At 48.3% G+C, this 16,545-nt stretch overlaps 1 protein-coding gene across 2 annotated transcripts; it reads right to left on the bottom strand.

The window, feature by feature from the left end:
* Positions 1–4,760: 4,760 nt before the first annotated feature.
* On the bottom strand, positions 4,761–14,773 carry stxbp6l (syntaxin binding protein 6 (amisyn), like). Of its 2 annotated transcripts, XM_086190570.1 has the most exons (8): positions 14,597–14,773; positions 14,244–14,315; positions 12,714–12,881; positions 10,257–10,387; positions 9,471–9,774; positions 9,303–9,392; positions 7,262–7,419; positions 4,761–5,620 (listed from the first exon to the last, which is right to left on the bottom strand). In XM_086190570.1, exons 2-8 carry the CDS (start codon positions 14,311–14,313, stop codon positions 5,597–5,599), a joined length of 945 nt encoding a protein of 314 aa, XP_086046696.1. In that variant the 5' UTR covers positions 14,314–14,315; positions 14,597–14,773; the 3' UTR covers positions 4,761–5,596. The 2 variants fall into 2 exon arrangements, with proteins under 2 accessions (XP_086046696.1, XP_086046697.1); XM_086190571.1 differs by lacking the exon at positions 14,244–14,315.
* Positions 14,774–16,545: the final 1,772 nt, after the last annotated feature.

The raw sequence follows: 16,545 nt of genomic DNA, 5'->3' as shown, positions 1-16,545 counted from the left end.
GTTCACCCACAACAGTGACACATCATTCCAGAAGAACGCACATCAGGACCAGCAGACCACCGCCGGTTCACTGACGGACCAAATACGTGTCATCACTAAAGACAACCGACTGGTGACATCATCTCTGACTTGCAAAGCCAGAATCCCAAGTACCGGACTCCACCAATCCTCACCTGAGGTCACCACTGACAGCGTCCCAAGTGTCACGTTCCACAGCCGCAGCAGACCCAGATCCATCTGGTCAAATGCCAAGGAAAGGAACTCAAACCCACCAGAGCTGGACTAGCACCAGACCAGCTGTTACTCAGAAACAGGTTCCACTGAACTGAAACCTATCAAAATCAACTGAATTTATAGCCTTGTTCTGTGTTCCACCAGCACTGTTGCTCACCTGTGTTCCTCCCTCTGGATCTGCTCGGTTGTCATTCTTGTTCCGTGTCTTTGCGGACTGTGGGAGCTCTGAACGTGCCTCAGCCCACCACCTCCACCACCCAGCTGAAGCTCATCCGTCCCACTCCCCACTTTATCTCACCAGTGCGCGAAATGGAGTTAAATTTAAACATCCAAAATAATAATTTCCATACATCCATGTGTTATAGATTAATTTAATTCAAAAATAGCTGTGTCCTAGCTTACGTCTGTCAAACAGATGGTGGTGATTTGTTGTGGAGCAGATTGGGTGGGTGGTCAGGTAATGAAGCCCAGAGTCTGACCCATACGGCCTCGACCGGGCAGGCCATCGCTCACTGTACCTTGTCCTGTCCGTGAACCACCACACACACACACACACACACACACACACACAATCACCACATCACAAATCAGCTCATGCTATTCACTGCAAAGCTGCTTACCCCACTGTCACTCACCTGCATCCTCGTGCCAAACACCTGGACCGTCTAACGAGGAGGCAGCACTCCAGGAGAGGGGGCTGCTTCTGCGATAGCAAGTCAGTCCCTCACGACCTGGAAAATAAGAAAAAATACAACACACCGACTCCTGACTGGAGTCTGACACCAGCTTGACACTGATGCTGAGGAGAAAATCTCTCCCTTGTATTTCACTCCCACTGCATTCACACAGCCATGCTGAAGCAGCGGAGCAGCTTACCTGCTCTGAGTTCATGTGGCGGAGGTGGAAACTCCCTCATTCCATCAGCAAGACTTGCACTTGTCACTTGTCTCTGAATTTCAGTGTAAACCAGAGCGCCACGTTTTGAACGAGTTAATTCTGTCGTTAAACCTCTGGTTTAGTGGCTTCTCAGATACTGAGGTGAGTTCGCCGCCGGTCTGTTGTCTGGCTTGCACATCAGAATGGGGTCCCTGATCACCTGACCAGCGTTGACACCAAAGAGGAAGATCAGTGAGCAGATGTTTGTGCACCAGGAGACCAGGAGGAACAAAAGTCTGAAGAAATGGCTTAGAAGAACTTTGATGCTTTCCTAAAGCTAACCTGGGACTTCATTTATATGTGTGTGTGTGTGTGTGTATACACATATATGTATATATATTTATATATGTACTTTTTTCAATTTTAAAAGTGCAAACTCATGAGTGAGCGCCTCCTCCTCTGCTCCTGGAAGAGAGGAGGAGGCGCTCTTCCACGGGTCAGTCAGGGTGATGCTGGATGAGCTGAAGGTGACTGAAACAGAGAACACCAGATGGTCCAACTGTGAGTGCAGCGCTGACCTGAGCGGCGGCTGCTGCTGCTACACACACACACACACACACACACACACACACACACACACACACACACACACACCTTGCTTAGGTTGTGAAATCAGATTAGCATGATCAGAAACGGTTGACATGCAGTAGCGTTCTCTCCCCATACTACGCTGCATTGTATTCAGCATCCCTTTGGTTTTGTTTACAGTCGTGATTCACTGCAACATTCAGCCATTATGAGGGAATGGATTCATCCATAGGGCGGCCCGGTGGAGCAGTGGTCCTCACTGTGGTCCCCCAACAAGAAGGTTGAGGGTGGAGCCCCGGCTGCAGCACGGGGTCTTTCTGTGTGAGTCTCCATGTTCTCCCTGTTCCTGCTGGGTTCTCTCTGGTACTCCAGCTTCCTCCACAGTCCAAAGACATCAAGAGGGACCAGGTTAATCCAGACTCTAAATTGACCGTAGGCGTGGCTGGGAGAGCCAATGGTTGTCTGTCTCTATGTGTTGGCCCTGCCATGGACTGGTGACCTGTCCAGGGGGAAGGCTGCTGGGATAGGCTCCACCCCCACCACCCTGAACAGGAGAAGAGGGGGAAGATGGAGGGATGGATGGATTCATTCATTCATGTCTCTCAATTTTCAGAACTATAACATGATTGGATATGTTTTATTCATGTATGTTCTTTTTTCATCCATTCACTTCAGATAATTCATGTGTCACGGTTTCATTCATTGTACCCGTGAATCAAATGCTGTGATTGTTGACTTGCATAGCTTTTTAAAACAGAATTTCAGTTTGATGTTGATTTGTTTCATTCATGTTGGCACAGAACAGAGGAAATACTTATAAATACCTAATAGTACACCAAACAGTACTTGAATGTAGTACTAGTATACAACAAGACGCAGCTGAGAGCCTTTGCTGGCCCAGATGTTGGCTCGCTGCGGCGCTGGACGGAGTGGAGACGTGTTTGCTTTTCTCTTCCGTCTGCGATGAACTCATCAGTGCCGTCGTCCGGTCATCAGACCATCCTGCTTTTAACAAACCCACAACCACAAAAACCTCCAGCGTCCATGTGATGCAACTCTCAGCTCTCTGAGTGAAGGCAGGCACGACTCAGACTCACTGTGGGCTGAACCGCGGTAGAAACACACCGACACTCTGCCCTACTTCCATTACGCTCAAGAGTTATGTACTGTACATGTGTCCTTAATCCTTCCTTACAGGGGCAGCAGCTCCCAGACAAGTACGGGACGGACATCCAGACACGCCCCTTCGTCTGAGTCCTGAGTGAATGTGCTTTGTTTTGTTGTGTTCACATTGATGTTGTGACAATGATGTGAAAGACATGAGCCTCCAGATGTTCACGGACAGATGTTACTGTCATGCAACCATTAACAAAACACTACAATGGAAATAAATGCTGTGTGTGTGTGTGTGTGTGTGTGTGTGTGTGTGTGTTGTGTTTATGCCCTGAAGACTCTTAACTGCTGCACAACTTTTTATCCAACAGCAACGATAGCCCAGAATAACCTGGTCAGGTGGAGCTTGTGTGTCACGGACAAAGTACATGAAGGAAACTCTCTCCGAATCCAGAAATGACACAAAACCTGTTGTTCATGTCGACCCAGGGTGGACCCTGGATGCTCCACATCTTACTGTATCGTGCTGATCTTGCTGGGTTCATGTTAATTTCTCAGACTGAATCTGGAACCCAAAAGCTGCAAAAAACTTTTGTCGACAAGAAGTTGGAGACACGTCAGCGTCACAACCCAGTGTTTGGTTCCGTTCATCCTCCTGGTGCTGAGGTTGTACACCAGGTAACGATTCTGGACTCCAACCAACAGGCTCGTGATTCTCCTGTAAACATGAGCCTGGATGACCCCTGGGGTCAAACAGACTCAGACAGGACCACAATCACAAGGACACACACACACACTAAAAATGTATGAACTGAAAAGTTTAAACCACTCAGGCTGGTCACCCTGGTCTGTAGGATCTTGGTAAACTCAGACAGACACCTCGGACTAACAGGGACGGAGGCTGAATCCTGGTGTGTGAGACTGGCAGTTCTAGCCGGAGCTCACAGCCTCAGTTGTGGGTCCTGTCTAACATGATGGATGCTGTTCAAACCTGCTTTGGTTTTAAGGTAGTACCAGAACCAGGTCTGGACTGCTGTGGCTGAGGCATCACCACTTCCTCCCTCTGTGTGAAAATGAAGCCCAGTTGTTTCATGGATTTTCGCCATCTTGAGGTGGTGATGTCATTTGGTACCAAGTTAATACAGAAGTCTGATATTTCCTGAGAGCAACAGCGTCGATCCATTCAGTGACATAAGCATCTAGATGTCACAATGTTCATTCGTTCATCCTCTGCTGTCAATCCAGGATCCATCTGGCAGAACAAGTCAGACTTGCGTCCTCTCATCACCAGGTGACGCACACACGTGACACACATCCCGGTGTCCAGAAGGACGGCTGCAGGGTCACAGCGCGACGTCTGGACCTGGACTCTGTTCAGCCATGGCAGCTTTTCAGCACTTCTCTGTTCCTCAGGCTGCCTTCTCAACCCTTTTTAAAGTGACACGCTTTTCTTTCTTCTTCTTTCTTCCCAATTCAAAAGGAGTTATTAGTTTGGTGCTGCTGGCCGTCCGGCTGGTCAACACATCCTTGCGCGTCCTTCAGCTCGGTTCAACTGCAAGCACATTTTGGGGATTTGAAAATGAAACTCTGGGATTTGCGCTCATACATTTAGTCAGAAGGCATTTGCAGTACTGACACTTTTGCACTCAAATCAATGTTTTAAGTGCAAAATGCCAATTGTCCAGAAAAGGTGAAGAGGGACTTGTATGTCATTTCTCTTTGGATATAGAAGTCTTACAAAATCAGGGTAAACTGGTGAAAATGTTTCTTGTACTGTCGGTTCTCACAGAGAATCCAAATGAACGTAGTTGCTTCACTTCAACCCTCATCAGTCACACTGTGTGTACTTGATCCTGATGGACCTGACATCAGCTGAGGGAGGCGTAACGCTCCCCTGGACTGCCCCCTAGTGGTTCAAACCCTGAACAGCCAGAACCAACAATTGCAAGTCAGGTATTACAGTTTTTATTTGGATCAAAGAGGATTTGAGACACTGTGAGCATGTTAATGAGTCCCAGACACGTACTGTACAACACACACGCTGCACACAGAGCAAAAGCGCCACATGAAACACAAGGTGTCGGGAAAGAGTCCCTGACTCAGGCTGAGCGCTGCGAGAAAACATGCTGCATTTGCCGTTCAAATTCAGGCAGTGATGCAAAGACAAAGTCAGCATCTGGACATTGCGACACACACAGACAAGGAGACAAGATATCATCGGACAAATCCACAGACAATTTGCTGAGTATCGAGACAGACAGAGTTGAACGTGCGACGGGACGGAAGGACAGCGAGCGAGAACAAGGAGCTGAGGGGCGAGTTTAGTCCTTCGAACGAAACATTTAGTTCATCGGATCCAGAACATGATACTTTAAACATTCTCACGGTCATCCGAACTACTTGTGTCACACAGATTTTAGTGCCTAACCATGTTATGTGACAGTTTGACAGGTTCAAAATAAATGTCAGAAGTGTTTTAAACTAATACAAAAATATCTTGTGACGGCTCCGTAAATGAGCGGAGTCCATCTTTGCTCTCCTGGAGATTCGTCCGACAGCAGGTGAGATATCGTAGCCGAACCTCAGCAGCACAAGCCCACATTAGATCAGGAGGAGGTTTTTCTCTGGGTTGAGTGGCAGTCACAAGCCTGGGAGTTTATCTCCATTCCTCTGCTCACCAACTGGTTTCTGGGAGAGACGGTTAGCTGCGTCTGCTGGGCTCAGACAGTGTTAGTGTCCACAAGACAGGATTCCTCTTAATCCTCCCAAGTACTTCATCTGTACTCTACTTGGAGTGCCTCAGGGCCAGCTGCAGGAGAAACACAGTGTCAGACACTGCCTGTGAGATCAGAAAGCAAAAAAACTGAATTCTGCTACTTTTATTACTTGATTTCGACATATTTATTCCCAGTTTTTCTCAATGCTCAGATGCATCGCCTGAAATCTCATTCTCCAACTGTGCCTCTGAACCCCAGATCTCGAAAGCAGTGGACCAGCGCACGATGTACAACTCTGGTTGAGTTCACGCCGAACACAAACGTCATTGTCTGGATGCGCTTCTCTTAGCGTGCTGACATTCCCCTCAAAAGAAACGCTACTTTTCTCAGTTGGCGACGTTCATTTCCCGCTTGCATTGACGCGGTTGTTTGAGTAAATCATTGCAAGAAAAACCAACAGCACAATGAGGTTTGTGTTTAAAAGAGGAGGCCGGCGCACGGAGAGTCTGCGGAGTCACGGAGGACCCGCCCTCTCAGCTGCCGCTCACACAGGATTCGTCTGGATCTGCTTTCTTTGTATTCTGGATTTTTATTTTCTTGACTAATTACATCTGTAAATTAAACTGTGTTTTATGATGGGTAAAAAAAAAGAAAAGATTTGATTCTTCATTTAATTGCAAGGACCTCCCGTCGACCCGGGGGCCACGGAAACAGGATCAGGAGGATGTAGATTAACGGAGCTCAAGTGCAAATGACAACAAACAGAAGTGATGGCAGATGCTGTCCAACCGGCTGTTTCTGCCTCCGAGGGATGTTATCGAGCCGATATTGAATCAAAATCAAATGGAAGTGTGAGGTCTTTGTCGTCTCTCAGCAGGATACACGACGTACAAAGAGTAGGTTTTGATGCAAAACTGTTTTGAAGCAAATACTTTGAATTTTCAAGTGTTAGAGGTCATGGGGCCATCAGAAGATGCTGGCGATTCCATGGCGTGGGAGCGTCAGGCTGATGTGGAGGCTTTTGCAGGTGTTTAATGCCTCGAGTGTCGTAGGCGCCTTGGCACAAGCGCTTCAGTGGTCGTGGTTTAGTGAGAATTTGATTTCCTCTCTCAGAACTTGAGTTACACAAGAGGTTCAGGAAAGGCATCAAAGCAACTGAGAAAAACTGTGATACACAGGTCCTTGAAGGGTCCTCGACGCACTTTATTATATTAAAAAAATGTAAAAAATACCACTACATCACCAAGTGACCTTTGAATATCTCATTTTAATCCTTAGACTTTTTTGTTCCGATCATTTCTCATCAAATATTATATTGTGCCAGTTGTCATGTTTCTGAAATAAATCAAAAAAACAGATGGCCAAATCACGAACCAAAACATGTGACAATATGTTATGTAACTTATCATTCATATTTTCAAGATTCAGATCCGTGACACTGGAGCTGACGCAGCTTTACCCAAAACGTCAGTGCAGTAGGTAGAAAGGTCCTTTTGGACAGAAATCACGTCAGACGGGGGCCCACAGTTTTTAGCGGTCAACCCAGGGGCCATGACGCGAGAAACGTGAAAACCTCACCTGCATAATAAGCATTTAAAAGCCTCACCTGTACGATAATCACATATAATAGACATGTATAGAATCTCACCAGTGTTGCAATGATGACATTATAATCATACATTCTACACATTAACATGTACACATGGATGGACTGTGGCTGGTGGATCAGTCACCTTGTGTGCCGTGTCCGCCAGCTCCTGGGCTCTCTGCATCAGCTCCACAGTCTTGTCCTCAGCTCGAGTCAATCTGTCACCGCGCTCTCCCAGAGCCACGTTCAGCCTATGGACTACATTACCCATAGTGCTCCCAGGCGGTTCAGGCCGACTCTTTCCTGAAGAGAAAGATTCACAAATATTTAAAGACACGTACTTATGAGAACTGTCAGCAACAAAGGAGGAAAAATACCACAGAGAACACAAAGTCCTCTCCCAAAATTCTGACGCCAGAGAAAAGGTGAGGGGTCCTCAGGTACAGGGTCTTTGGAGGGGGGTCCTAAGAAGCAGGATCCTCAGGTACAGGGTCCTCGGAGGGTCCTTAAATACAGGGTCCTGGAGGAGGGGGTCCTCATATAAACAGTCCTCAGATACAGGGTCCACAGATACAGGGTCTGGTGGGGGGGGGGGGGGGGTCCTCATATACAGGGTCTTTGGAGAGGGGTTCCTCAGATTCAGCATCCTCAGGTACAGGGTCCCCGGAGGGTCCTAAGATACAGGGTCCTTGGAGGGGGGTCCCAAGAGGCAGGATCCTCAGGTACAGGGTCCTCGGGGACCTCTTGATGTCTTTGGACTGTGGGAGGAAGCTGGAGTACCAGAGAGAACCCAGCAGGAACAGGGAGAACATGGAGACTCACACAGAAAGACCCCGTGCTGCAGCCGGGACTCCACCCACAACCTTCTTGCTGGGGGGCCACAGTGAGGACCACTGCTCCACGTTCCGTGCTGGGATGAGGAACCCTGCATGGTAACTTCATCAATCTTGATTTTCAACAGAAGTTAATAAGTCTTTTATTGTCCTGCAATAACAATCTAGGGTTGACATTTTGAATTTCCAAGTATTTCAATGAGTGCTGGATAAAGAATGAACATTCAGATTAATGTTCAATATATTCAGATTAACTTCATGTCCGCCATTACTGACATGCTAGAAGCTACACTTGCTAAAGTGGCGGTGAGTAAGCACCCTGACCCCTGACCTTTAAAGGTGAGACAGAGGCGAAGACCCTTGTGACTGCTGCCAACCTGTAAACGGGTGCCTTGCTGCGGCCTGGCACGCTGCCCCCGTCAGTGGGTTCCGTGGTGCACCACGCTCCCTGGCAGTCTCAGAGCCCGGGGCATCCTAAAGACCCGCTATTGTTTTCAGCCTCCCCGAAATAAACAAAGTCTCCTTTCATGTCATCTGTCATCCCCTCACAGCACAGAGCAGCCTTTCTACAGCAGAGAGGTGCGGCACGGGCAGGACAATGGACAAAACCCCAGCAGGGAAAGTGACCTGAAGAGACAGAGGATGACCTGATGACCCGATGACCTGATGACTCGAGGTGTCAAGGTGTCAGTGAGGGAGGGGGAAGTTCATCTGAGTCCCAGAATACAATGGAAAAACAAAACATCCATTAACCTCGACCATGCTTCAACTGACAAACCGATATAAAACAGATCAATACACTAAAGATAAAAGTGAGGACACGAGAGGACAGACGCTACTGCCAGTCCCTGGATCTGACCTGTTGACCTCCTAACAAGGCTCTGCTCTGGACTCAAAGGTTAGACGCTCCGAAATCACAACACTGCACTCGCTGACGCATTTAGGGGATTTATTCTCACTTCAATCCGATAGCTTGTGGATGAAGAGCCGCAGTCTCCCTCCCGTCACTGCTGCTTGCATCTGTTCAATCCAAAAATCCTTGGACCCCCCCCCCCCCCCCAAAAGGAGTGTGAACTCAAATGTCAAAGAAAGCTCTTCACCTCACCCAAAAACTATCTCAGTCTCTCAACCGCAGTGACACCTCTCCGATAGTCAGAACCAACATCTTAATTCAAGGTTACCTGAAAACCTTCAACGTGAACACCTTTAATGATGATTAACGAGCCACTAATGGAGGTAAATGGACCTTTTTAGCCACGGCTTTGTGAAGCAGATGTAAAACATGAGCTGGACCCTGATAACGCTGACGTCACCCAGCCTCTCAGGTTGATTTCGAGGAGTTCAGCTTCTTACCTGAGCGAGTCTGGCGCGCCACCACCCTGTTCTTCAAACGGTTCAAGAAGGCTTTGCAACGGTAGATGAGCAGATTCAGGGCAGAGGCGTCTGAAACAATGAGGAGGATGTCACCCGCCAACCACAGAAGAAGTCAGTGATTTCTAGAGGATCTTTCAAAGGTTTTACCTCTTGTGAGTTTGGACTGGCAGTTGATGAACTCTGTTTGTCTGGGAGCAACGTAGCTCTTCCGTCGGGCCTGCAGCGTTCTGGATGCAGCGCCCGGTGAGCTGTCACTGGGACCAGCCGTCACGCCGGGCTGGACACTAAATCGTCGCTGGTGGCCCACTTTGGCCAGACTCCCAGTCTGCCCCTTCCAGTACGTCTGACAGGCGCGGTAGAGGATCTGGACGAAGATGCACTTCTCTGCTGCGGAGGTGGCGACCCACTGATCCACGGCATTGACAAACACCAGGTCAAACTCGGGGCTGTCCTGCAGCAGGAGCACACGGGACCTCACTCTGACGCAGCTCATACTCTGCTGTATGTAGCTTGAATGTCATCTCACATCTACACTGAAAAGCTGATTTTGTTCCCGGAGTTAACAACTTAAAAACAAGAATGTGTGTCGCTCCCTTCCTGCAGCATTCACTGGTGCATCCACGAGGGACGGGCGGGGCCCAGGGAGGAGCTACAGCCTGGAGACTTCCTGTTGACCTGTAGCTGCTCCAGCATGTGTTCCCTGGTCTTCAGATGTGTGCGATTGCTTGTGTTTTTGTCTTTCCTGCTTTTACAGCAGAGTTAGCCGCCGCGAGGAGCTCAGGGACCGACCCCAGGAGCAACGACAGGAGAAACCAAACATGCACAGAAATGACCTTGGACAGCCGCTGTGTAGCCAACCACTGAGCCAGAGGGCTGCCGGATTTAACAGTGATTTCTATTACCTCTTTCATCAAATCAGAGAGTGCAGCTGACCTTGTTGGGGTTAATGCCGTTGACCTGTTGCAGCTGCTCCACCCTCCACTGGGTCCTCCTGGTGAAGGAGGAGGAGCCACCAAACCGCTTCACCTTTGTTATGAAGAGCTGATGAGGCCTCGTGTTGGTCACTGCACAAACAATGATGAGACTAGGATTAGATGAGATGAAATCAGTCTAGGATAAAATTAGACTAGGATTAGATCAGACTAGGATGAGATGAGATGAGATGAGATGAGATAGGATGACGTGAGGTGAGGTGAGGTGAGGTGAGGTGAGGTGAGGTGAGATGAGATGAGATGAGATGAGGTGAGATAGGATGACGTGAGGTGAGGTGAGGTGAGGTGAGGTGAGATGACGTGAGGTGAGATGACGTGAGGTGAGATATGACGTGAGGTGAGGTGAGGTGAGATATGACGTGAGGTGAGGTGAGGTGAGATATGACGTGAGGTGAGGTGAGGTGAGGTGAGGTGAGATGACGTGAGGTGAGGTGAGGTGAGGTGAGATGAGATGCAGTACAATGAACCTTCACTTGGAGCAGACCAGGAAGCTCAGACATGATCAGAGGAGGAGGAGGAAGGGGAACACACATCGTTCCCACTATGACCCACAACGGGTCAGAGCACAGAGGTGTGACTAAATCTGTCACACAACCTTCCAACCGAAGTTGCTCCCTGAATCATTACCACCCAGAGGAGCAGTTGTGAACAGGATATGAAGTGTTTTACTTCTCCTTCAGTAGCTCACTGAGAGACAGTGGCGTTGTTCGGTGCGTAGACGCGTGTTCAATCGACTTTTGATCGTCTGACTTTGGGTTGGAATGAGCACCAACCAGACTTCTGGATTAAACAAAGACAGTTTGTGCAGTGGCGTGACACACATTAATACAAGTTTCAATTCAAGTAATAACAAGAATAATAACCGTGTGTCCATGGTTACGGGACTCGGTCTTTAAATGAAAAATAAAACAGTGACTAGAACGTCTCAATCAGTGAGAGCAGGCTGAACCTGGTGAACGCACCTGGTGAACGCACCTGGTGAACGCACCTGGTGAACGCACCTGGTGAACGCACCTGGTGAACGCACCTGGTGAACGCACCTGGTGAACGCACCTGGTGAACGCACCTGGTGAACGCACCTGACAGGACATAGCCAAATATGGTCAATGAGCCTCATCTCAGAGCTTTGTAGCAGACACGTTCACCGCTAAGAAAATTATGCTGTTGATTGTCATTTTTCTATAACATTGAAAAATCTCGCAATATTCGCTAAATGTGCTGCTCATCGCCAATCGCGAGTCATCAGAACCGAGAAGCTGAAACCTGCAGCCCGCTTCTATCAACGCGAGTCCCCATCAGAGTTCAGAGTCTGGAGGTCTGAGGACGCTTCTGGGGCTCTCATGGACTTTGGATTTGTTTTGCTGGCATTTCATGTATAAATTAGCTGCCGTGTCTTTCATGCGATTCCCAGTATTGGAGGCTGTGTGGATTTACTCAGATATCAGAGTTGAGCTCAGATGGAGCTTTCCCTCATGTCTGGGGCTCCCCCGTCTAATCTCACGGTTTCATTTCACCCTGGCGACCATCTGCGACTGTTTGAGCCACTTTCTATTTAAAGTTCCTTCAACTCCTTCAGCAGCACAATTCATGAAGGACAAAACACCCACTGTTGATTCAATACCTCCTCTATATTTTAATACTTCAACTTTTTTTTATACGTTAATACTTTAGTAGGATTATTCAGGCCTTTTACTTGTAATAGAGTATTTTTACGTTGCTGTAGGAGTGCAGTTACTTCTCCGTCCTCCTCCACCTCCCTGCTGTGTCTCCCGTCTTTCCTCTGAGCCTGCAGCATCCCAGCATCCATGTCCACAGATCAATCTTCCACATCCTCTGACAGCACTGCTCTCACTGCTCCGCCAGCTCGCTATTCCTCTGAACAATGGTTGCAGTGATGCACCGTTCAACAATGCATCTATTCTGGGCTACAATAACAGTGTTACGCTCAACAAAAAACTGCTTTAGGCTTCCAGATGCAACACTGGAACGAGCCAAAATTCGGCCCCTCGGCCGTTTGAGAGCTTTGCAGCTGAAATGTCGGAAATCTGACAGTTTCCTGATCTTCGTCTGCAAAAGTTTGAGTTGGTTTGTCCTCCTGTTTAGTCTGAATACTGATGGCATCACTCTGAGATGTCGCATCCACAAAATTCCGTTTTAATAATAATGGGTTTTTTGGATAATTAATACACCTAAAAAAATGCTGGTGTTTTTAATCAAACCAACATTTGCTGCTTTTAGGAAGTTACATCCGTCCGTCTGTCTGTAATCAACAGTAAGTCGTTCCTAAAGGACTTCATCGTTTCTAGCCTGCTGCTGACGTCAGAGCTCCCGATGGTGAGCAGCGATGTTCCGCCAGCAGCCACTCATGAGCACCTCCAGCCTGCAAGGGAGATTTCACCTGAAACACAGATGAACGTCGCGTAGTTCCCTTTGGCTGCAGAGGGGAGGAAGGACATCCTCTTCCTCTTCCTCCGCCGCACCTCCACTGCCACCAGCATGCGCTCATCACAAGGGACGAAGACCTCTTTGTTGATGGCAGACTGGATGTTCATGGTAGGCTTGTGACCTGCACAGGTGACGGACAGATGGATGAGCACGGCTGAGCTCGCTGGGCCTTTGTGAGCTCTGATGAGCTCCAGCATCGGTCACAGGACACGGAGACAACGGAGGCTCAAACGTCTGCTCGGGACGGACGGTCCCAAACAGAGCTGGAGGCCCAGGCACAGTAAAGAATGTGATCTGGTGACAGTACGAACGTATGTTTTCTAGTGCAGGTGTGATAAAACACACTTTATAATCATACGTCGCCTCTGCGCAGTGGCAAAAAGTGAGAAGTTGAAATCAAAGGAACATTTCCATCTGAGCTGACGAGGATCGATGAGGTGGATCCTGATGGAGGGTCAAACTAAGTTCATCACTCTGCTACGGATGAGTAGTGGCCTTGATTCTGCGTTTTACAGACTGTTGAGGGTCATTTAGAAGGTGTCCTTACATCCTTTCAACACCAGGAGGCGCAGGCATCGAGTTCTCAACTGTAGAACTTGTTTGTCGAAATTCCTGGAGGCAAATAACTCTGAACACAAAGACGCGAAGCTCATGTTCTCTTCTTTAATCTCAGGTGATGTTTCATCATTCCGTGACTCTTCATCATCAGTGTGATCAAAAATGCACGTGAGTCGTTGTGACAACAAGCACTTCTGTCACACTACAAACACTGTCAACATTAATTCATGCAGCCTTTTTAAAGAGTGCAATGCTGGGCTGTGTCCCATCACAGCAGCTGGTCGGAAATGAATCCATCCAATGCGAGGAATTTCAGCGCATCGGCAGCTGGATTCATGCAGATGTTAAAGCGGTGTGATGAGGCGCGGACGCCGCTCACACCCGTACAACCTGTTTTTAGCTCACAAAGGGGTCGTTTAGGAATGTGTGGGAAGAACCAGCTGCTCGGTCACGGGAGTCTAAGAGTCTCGACGGCAGAGCTTATTCGAATTTGATGTTTCCATCTCCTGTTTTGCACATTAGACGCAAAACCGACTCAAGCGAGCGTAAAAACATTTTTCGGAATTGAAGGTGTGATTTAAGAAGTTCCCACGAAGGCAAAACGTGCACAAAGTGCATCAAAATCCTTTCGTGGAGTCACGTGACGGCGACGCCGCGGACTCCTCGGTTATGATGAGTTTTTGAAGAAAGTGCGAACTTAAACATCCTGTTCTGATGAACCTTCTGTGTTAGCAGGAGGAGCTGACGGACGCAGGCGGGCTGGCTTCAGCCGAGCAGACGAACGCTCTGCCAGTTTGATGAAAGAAAGCCTCCAGATGTTGAGCGACTGCGTTCATTCGCCGGCTGCAGATTTACAGTGGAACAATTCAGGTCATGAACATACAGAAGACACAACACCGCTGATCTCCAGCCAGTGTTCCCTTACCCTGCACGCTGGCAGTGACAGCCTGACACCAGTCATACGTCAGGACATGTCTAACATTCTCTTCCCCCATTGCTGGAAATAAGGTGGATAAGTCAAATCACAACACAGCACATTAGCATGGTATCATTGTGAGGCTGCCAGAAGCTAAAGAGCCCCAGGTTCCAGTGGGATCACAGTCATCAGCTCCATGTTAACAGATATAAAGTATTTGTTACAGCGGTCCCTAGTCTCCCCCGCTAGAACCCTTGATGCCACAGCACTTGATTGGACCGTTAGTCAAGCTGCCAAGATGTAACCAATCAATTCTGAATTAAATCTGGACTCCAAAACTGTGGGATCAAATCATCAGTTACCTGTTCTTGTTCTTCCCTCCGTCCAAAATCCCTCTAGAATATTAGAGCTCTCTCGTTAGTTTAAAGCAAATTAGTAGGCTGTTAGATTAACTAGATATTTCCAAGGGTTCTGTCATGCATTTATACCCGGGCGGTGTGGCACACCGAGCGGCGTGCCTTGCTCTGAGGGCTCACACAAGCCTCAGTCCATCCCCGTCAAGGAGGCTGACATTCACATGGAAATGAGAGAACAGTCACCATCTGTCTCTGACTCGTGCAGCCCAGAACCACACCGGAGGTGCTGAGGTGGCGGCCGCGCGGCCCATTCAGCAGCAGACGACCGTTACTTCAACAGCAGCTTCCTCCTGGTGGGTTTTTGGTTCATTCTGTGTTGGCTAAAACCTGGGGATCAAAGCAAAACCCATCCCATGACGCAACGCTACCATGAAGACTCTCAGCTGCGGCTTCCAAGCTCAGTTTGTGTTCACTGGTCAGCTTTGGCAGTTTTGCCTCGATGGGTTTGTGCTTGCCTCTCCGCTGCAGTTTTGAAACACTCTGTGCCATTTTCCTTTTAATTTGGTTCTAATTTCCTTCAGAATGAAATGCAGGCTGCTTAGACCCTCCCTGGACTCCCACGACTTCAACAAGTTTTTCCTTTCCTTTCTTTCTGTTGGAGAGCACCTTCAGCTGCAGGTCTGTATGAAAGGAGCAGTAAAAACAAAGTTTCTAATGTCTGATTACAAGCAAAGGAACGTCAAGCAAATCAACGATGGCTGGAAGACCAAGCAACAAAAAAGTCCCATCTAGATGTTCCTCTGCTCTTCATGACATGAAAGCTGGGCTGGGAAGCCGTGGTTGCTCAGTCAGGACGGCGGCAGCACCTTGAGTGTTGGGAACCGTTCCTCTGAGGTTACTCACCCCATGATGGGAGAGGAGAACCTCCTCCCTCAGCAGTCAGCACGCTGTCCATTGCTGATGATCATGATCATGTGACGGCAACCTTTACTAGGTATGGGTGGTAGTTAGTTAACCGGTGATGCAAAGTGGTCGTTAGTGGATCAACATTAGCAGAAGTCATTTGCTTTCTCTGGACTGAACAGGTCCAAATACCTGCGTCACCATGAGTTAGCACCTTCGTTAGCATAGGTAGCTAAGTGGGACATTGGGTCAGGATGCTGGGAAGAACAGAGCTCAGTGTGGGTCTGAGGGCGAGCAAGAAGCTTCAGCGGACATGAAATGATGTCACAGCGTCGCTGTCAGATGTTCCATCGGGGTTCTGAATTCCTCGGGGACCTCATCCAGCAAGACTTACCGGATCCAGTTTGCTGAGCCAAAAAAACCATTCAGACAGGCAGACATGACCTCATCCCTGTTCCACAGATGTGCAGGTTGATTTGAAACAAATAAACTTGTTCTGCTTCTGGTTAGAGATGATTTCTACTGGTGTTTCTTTATTGTTTGAGTATCTTTCACAAACTTGGTTGGAATGGTGCTTTGCTGGAACGTTAACCTGGTTTGTTGGCATGAGCAACGTGAAATGGTGGTGGAAAACAGGCGGAAACGGACGCTAGCAGGAGAAAAGACGGTGGCGGTTGTTTTGAGAATGAATGGATGGATAAAGTGATGAATCAACTCTGAAGGTAAAGAAAGAGGAGCACGACAGTGACCTGCGCGCCGGAATCTTCACCGATTTGTTCTTCCATTTTAAAATAAATCTGTATGAAGTAATAACGCAGTCGTCTCTTAGCAGGGGGCGGGATTGTTCTCGAAGACCAGGAACCCGCTGCTCCACACCACACACGGAACCCAAATCGTGGGCTGGAAGATTTATGAGCGTTTACAGTTTTATGCCTCAGCCATTCCTGTTTAGGTGATTTATTATAACTCTCCTTCCGCTCGGCCTTCCTCTCGTTTAAGTACAAGTGACAATTTACGATTCGACTGCGCTGGGCGCTTTCCTCTCACCTTCT

The sequence above is a fragment of the Aulostomus chinensis genome, chromosome 20 (genome assembly GCF_037954235.1).
Source record: "Aulostomus chinensis isolate RoL2024-O1b breed Wild chromosome 20, RoL_Achi_v1.0, whole genome shotgun sequence".
NCBI classification, from domain to species: Eukaryota; Metazoa; Chordata; class Actinopteri; order Syngnathiformes; family Aulostomidae; genus Aulostomus; species Aulostomus chinensis.
Note: the sequence above shows the minus strand (reverse complement) of the source record. Positions and strands in the feature narration are given on the sequence as shown.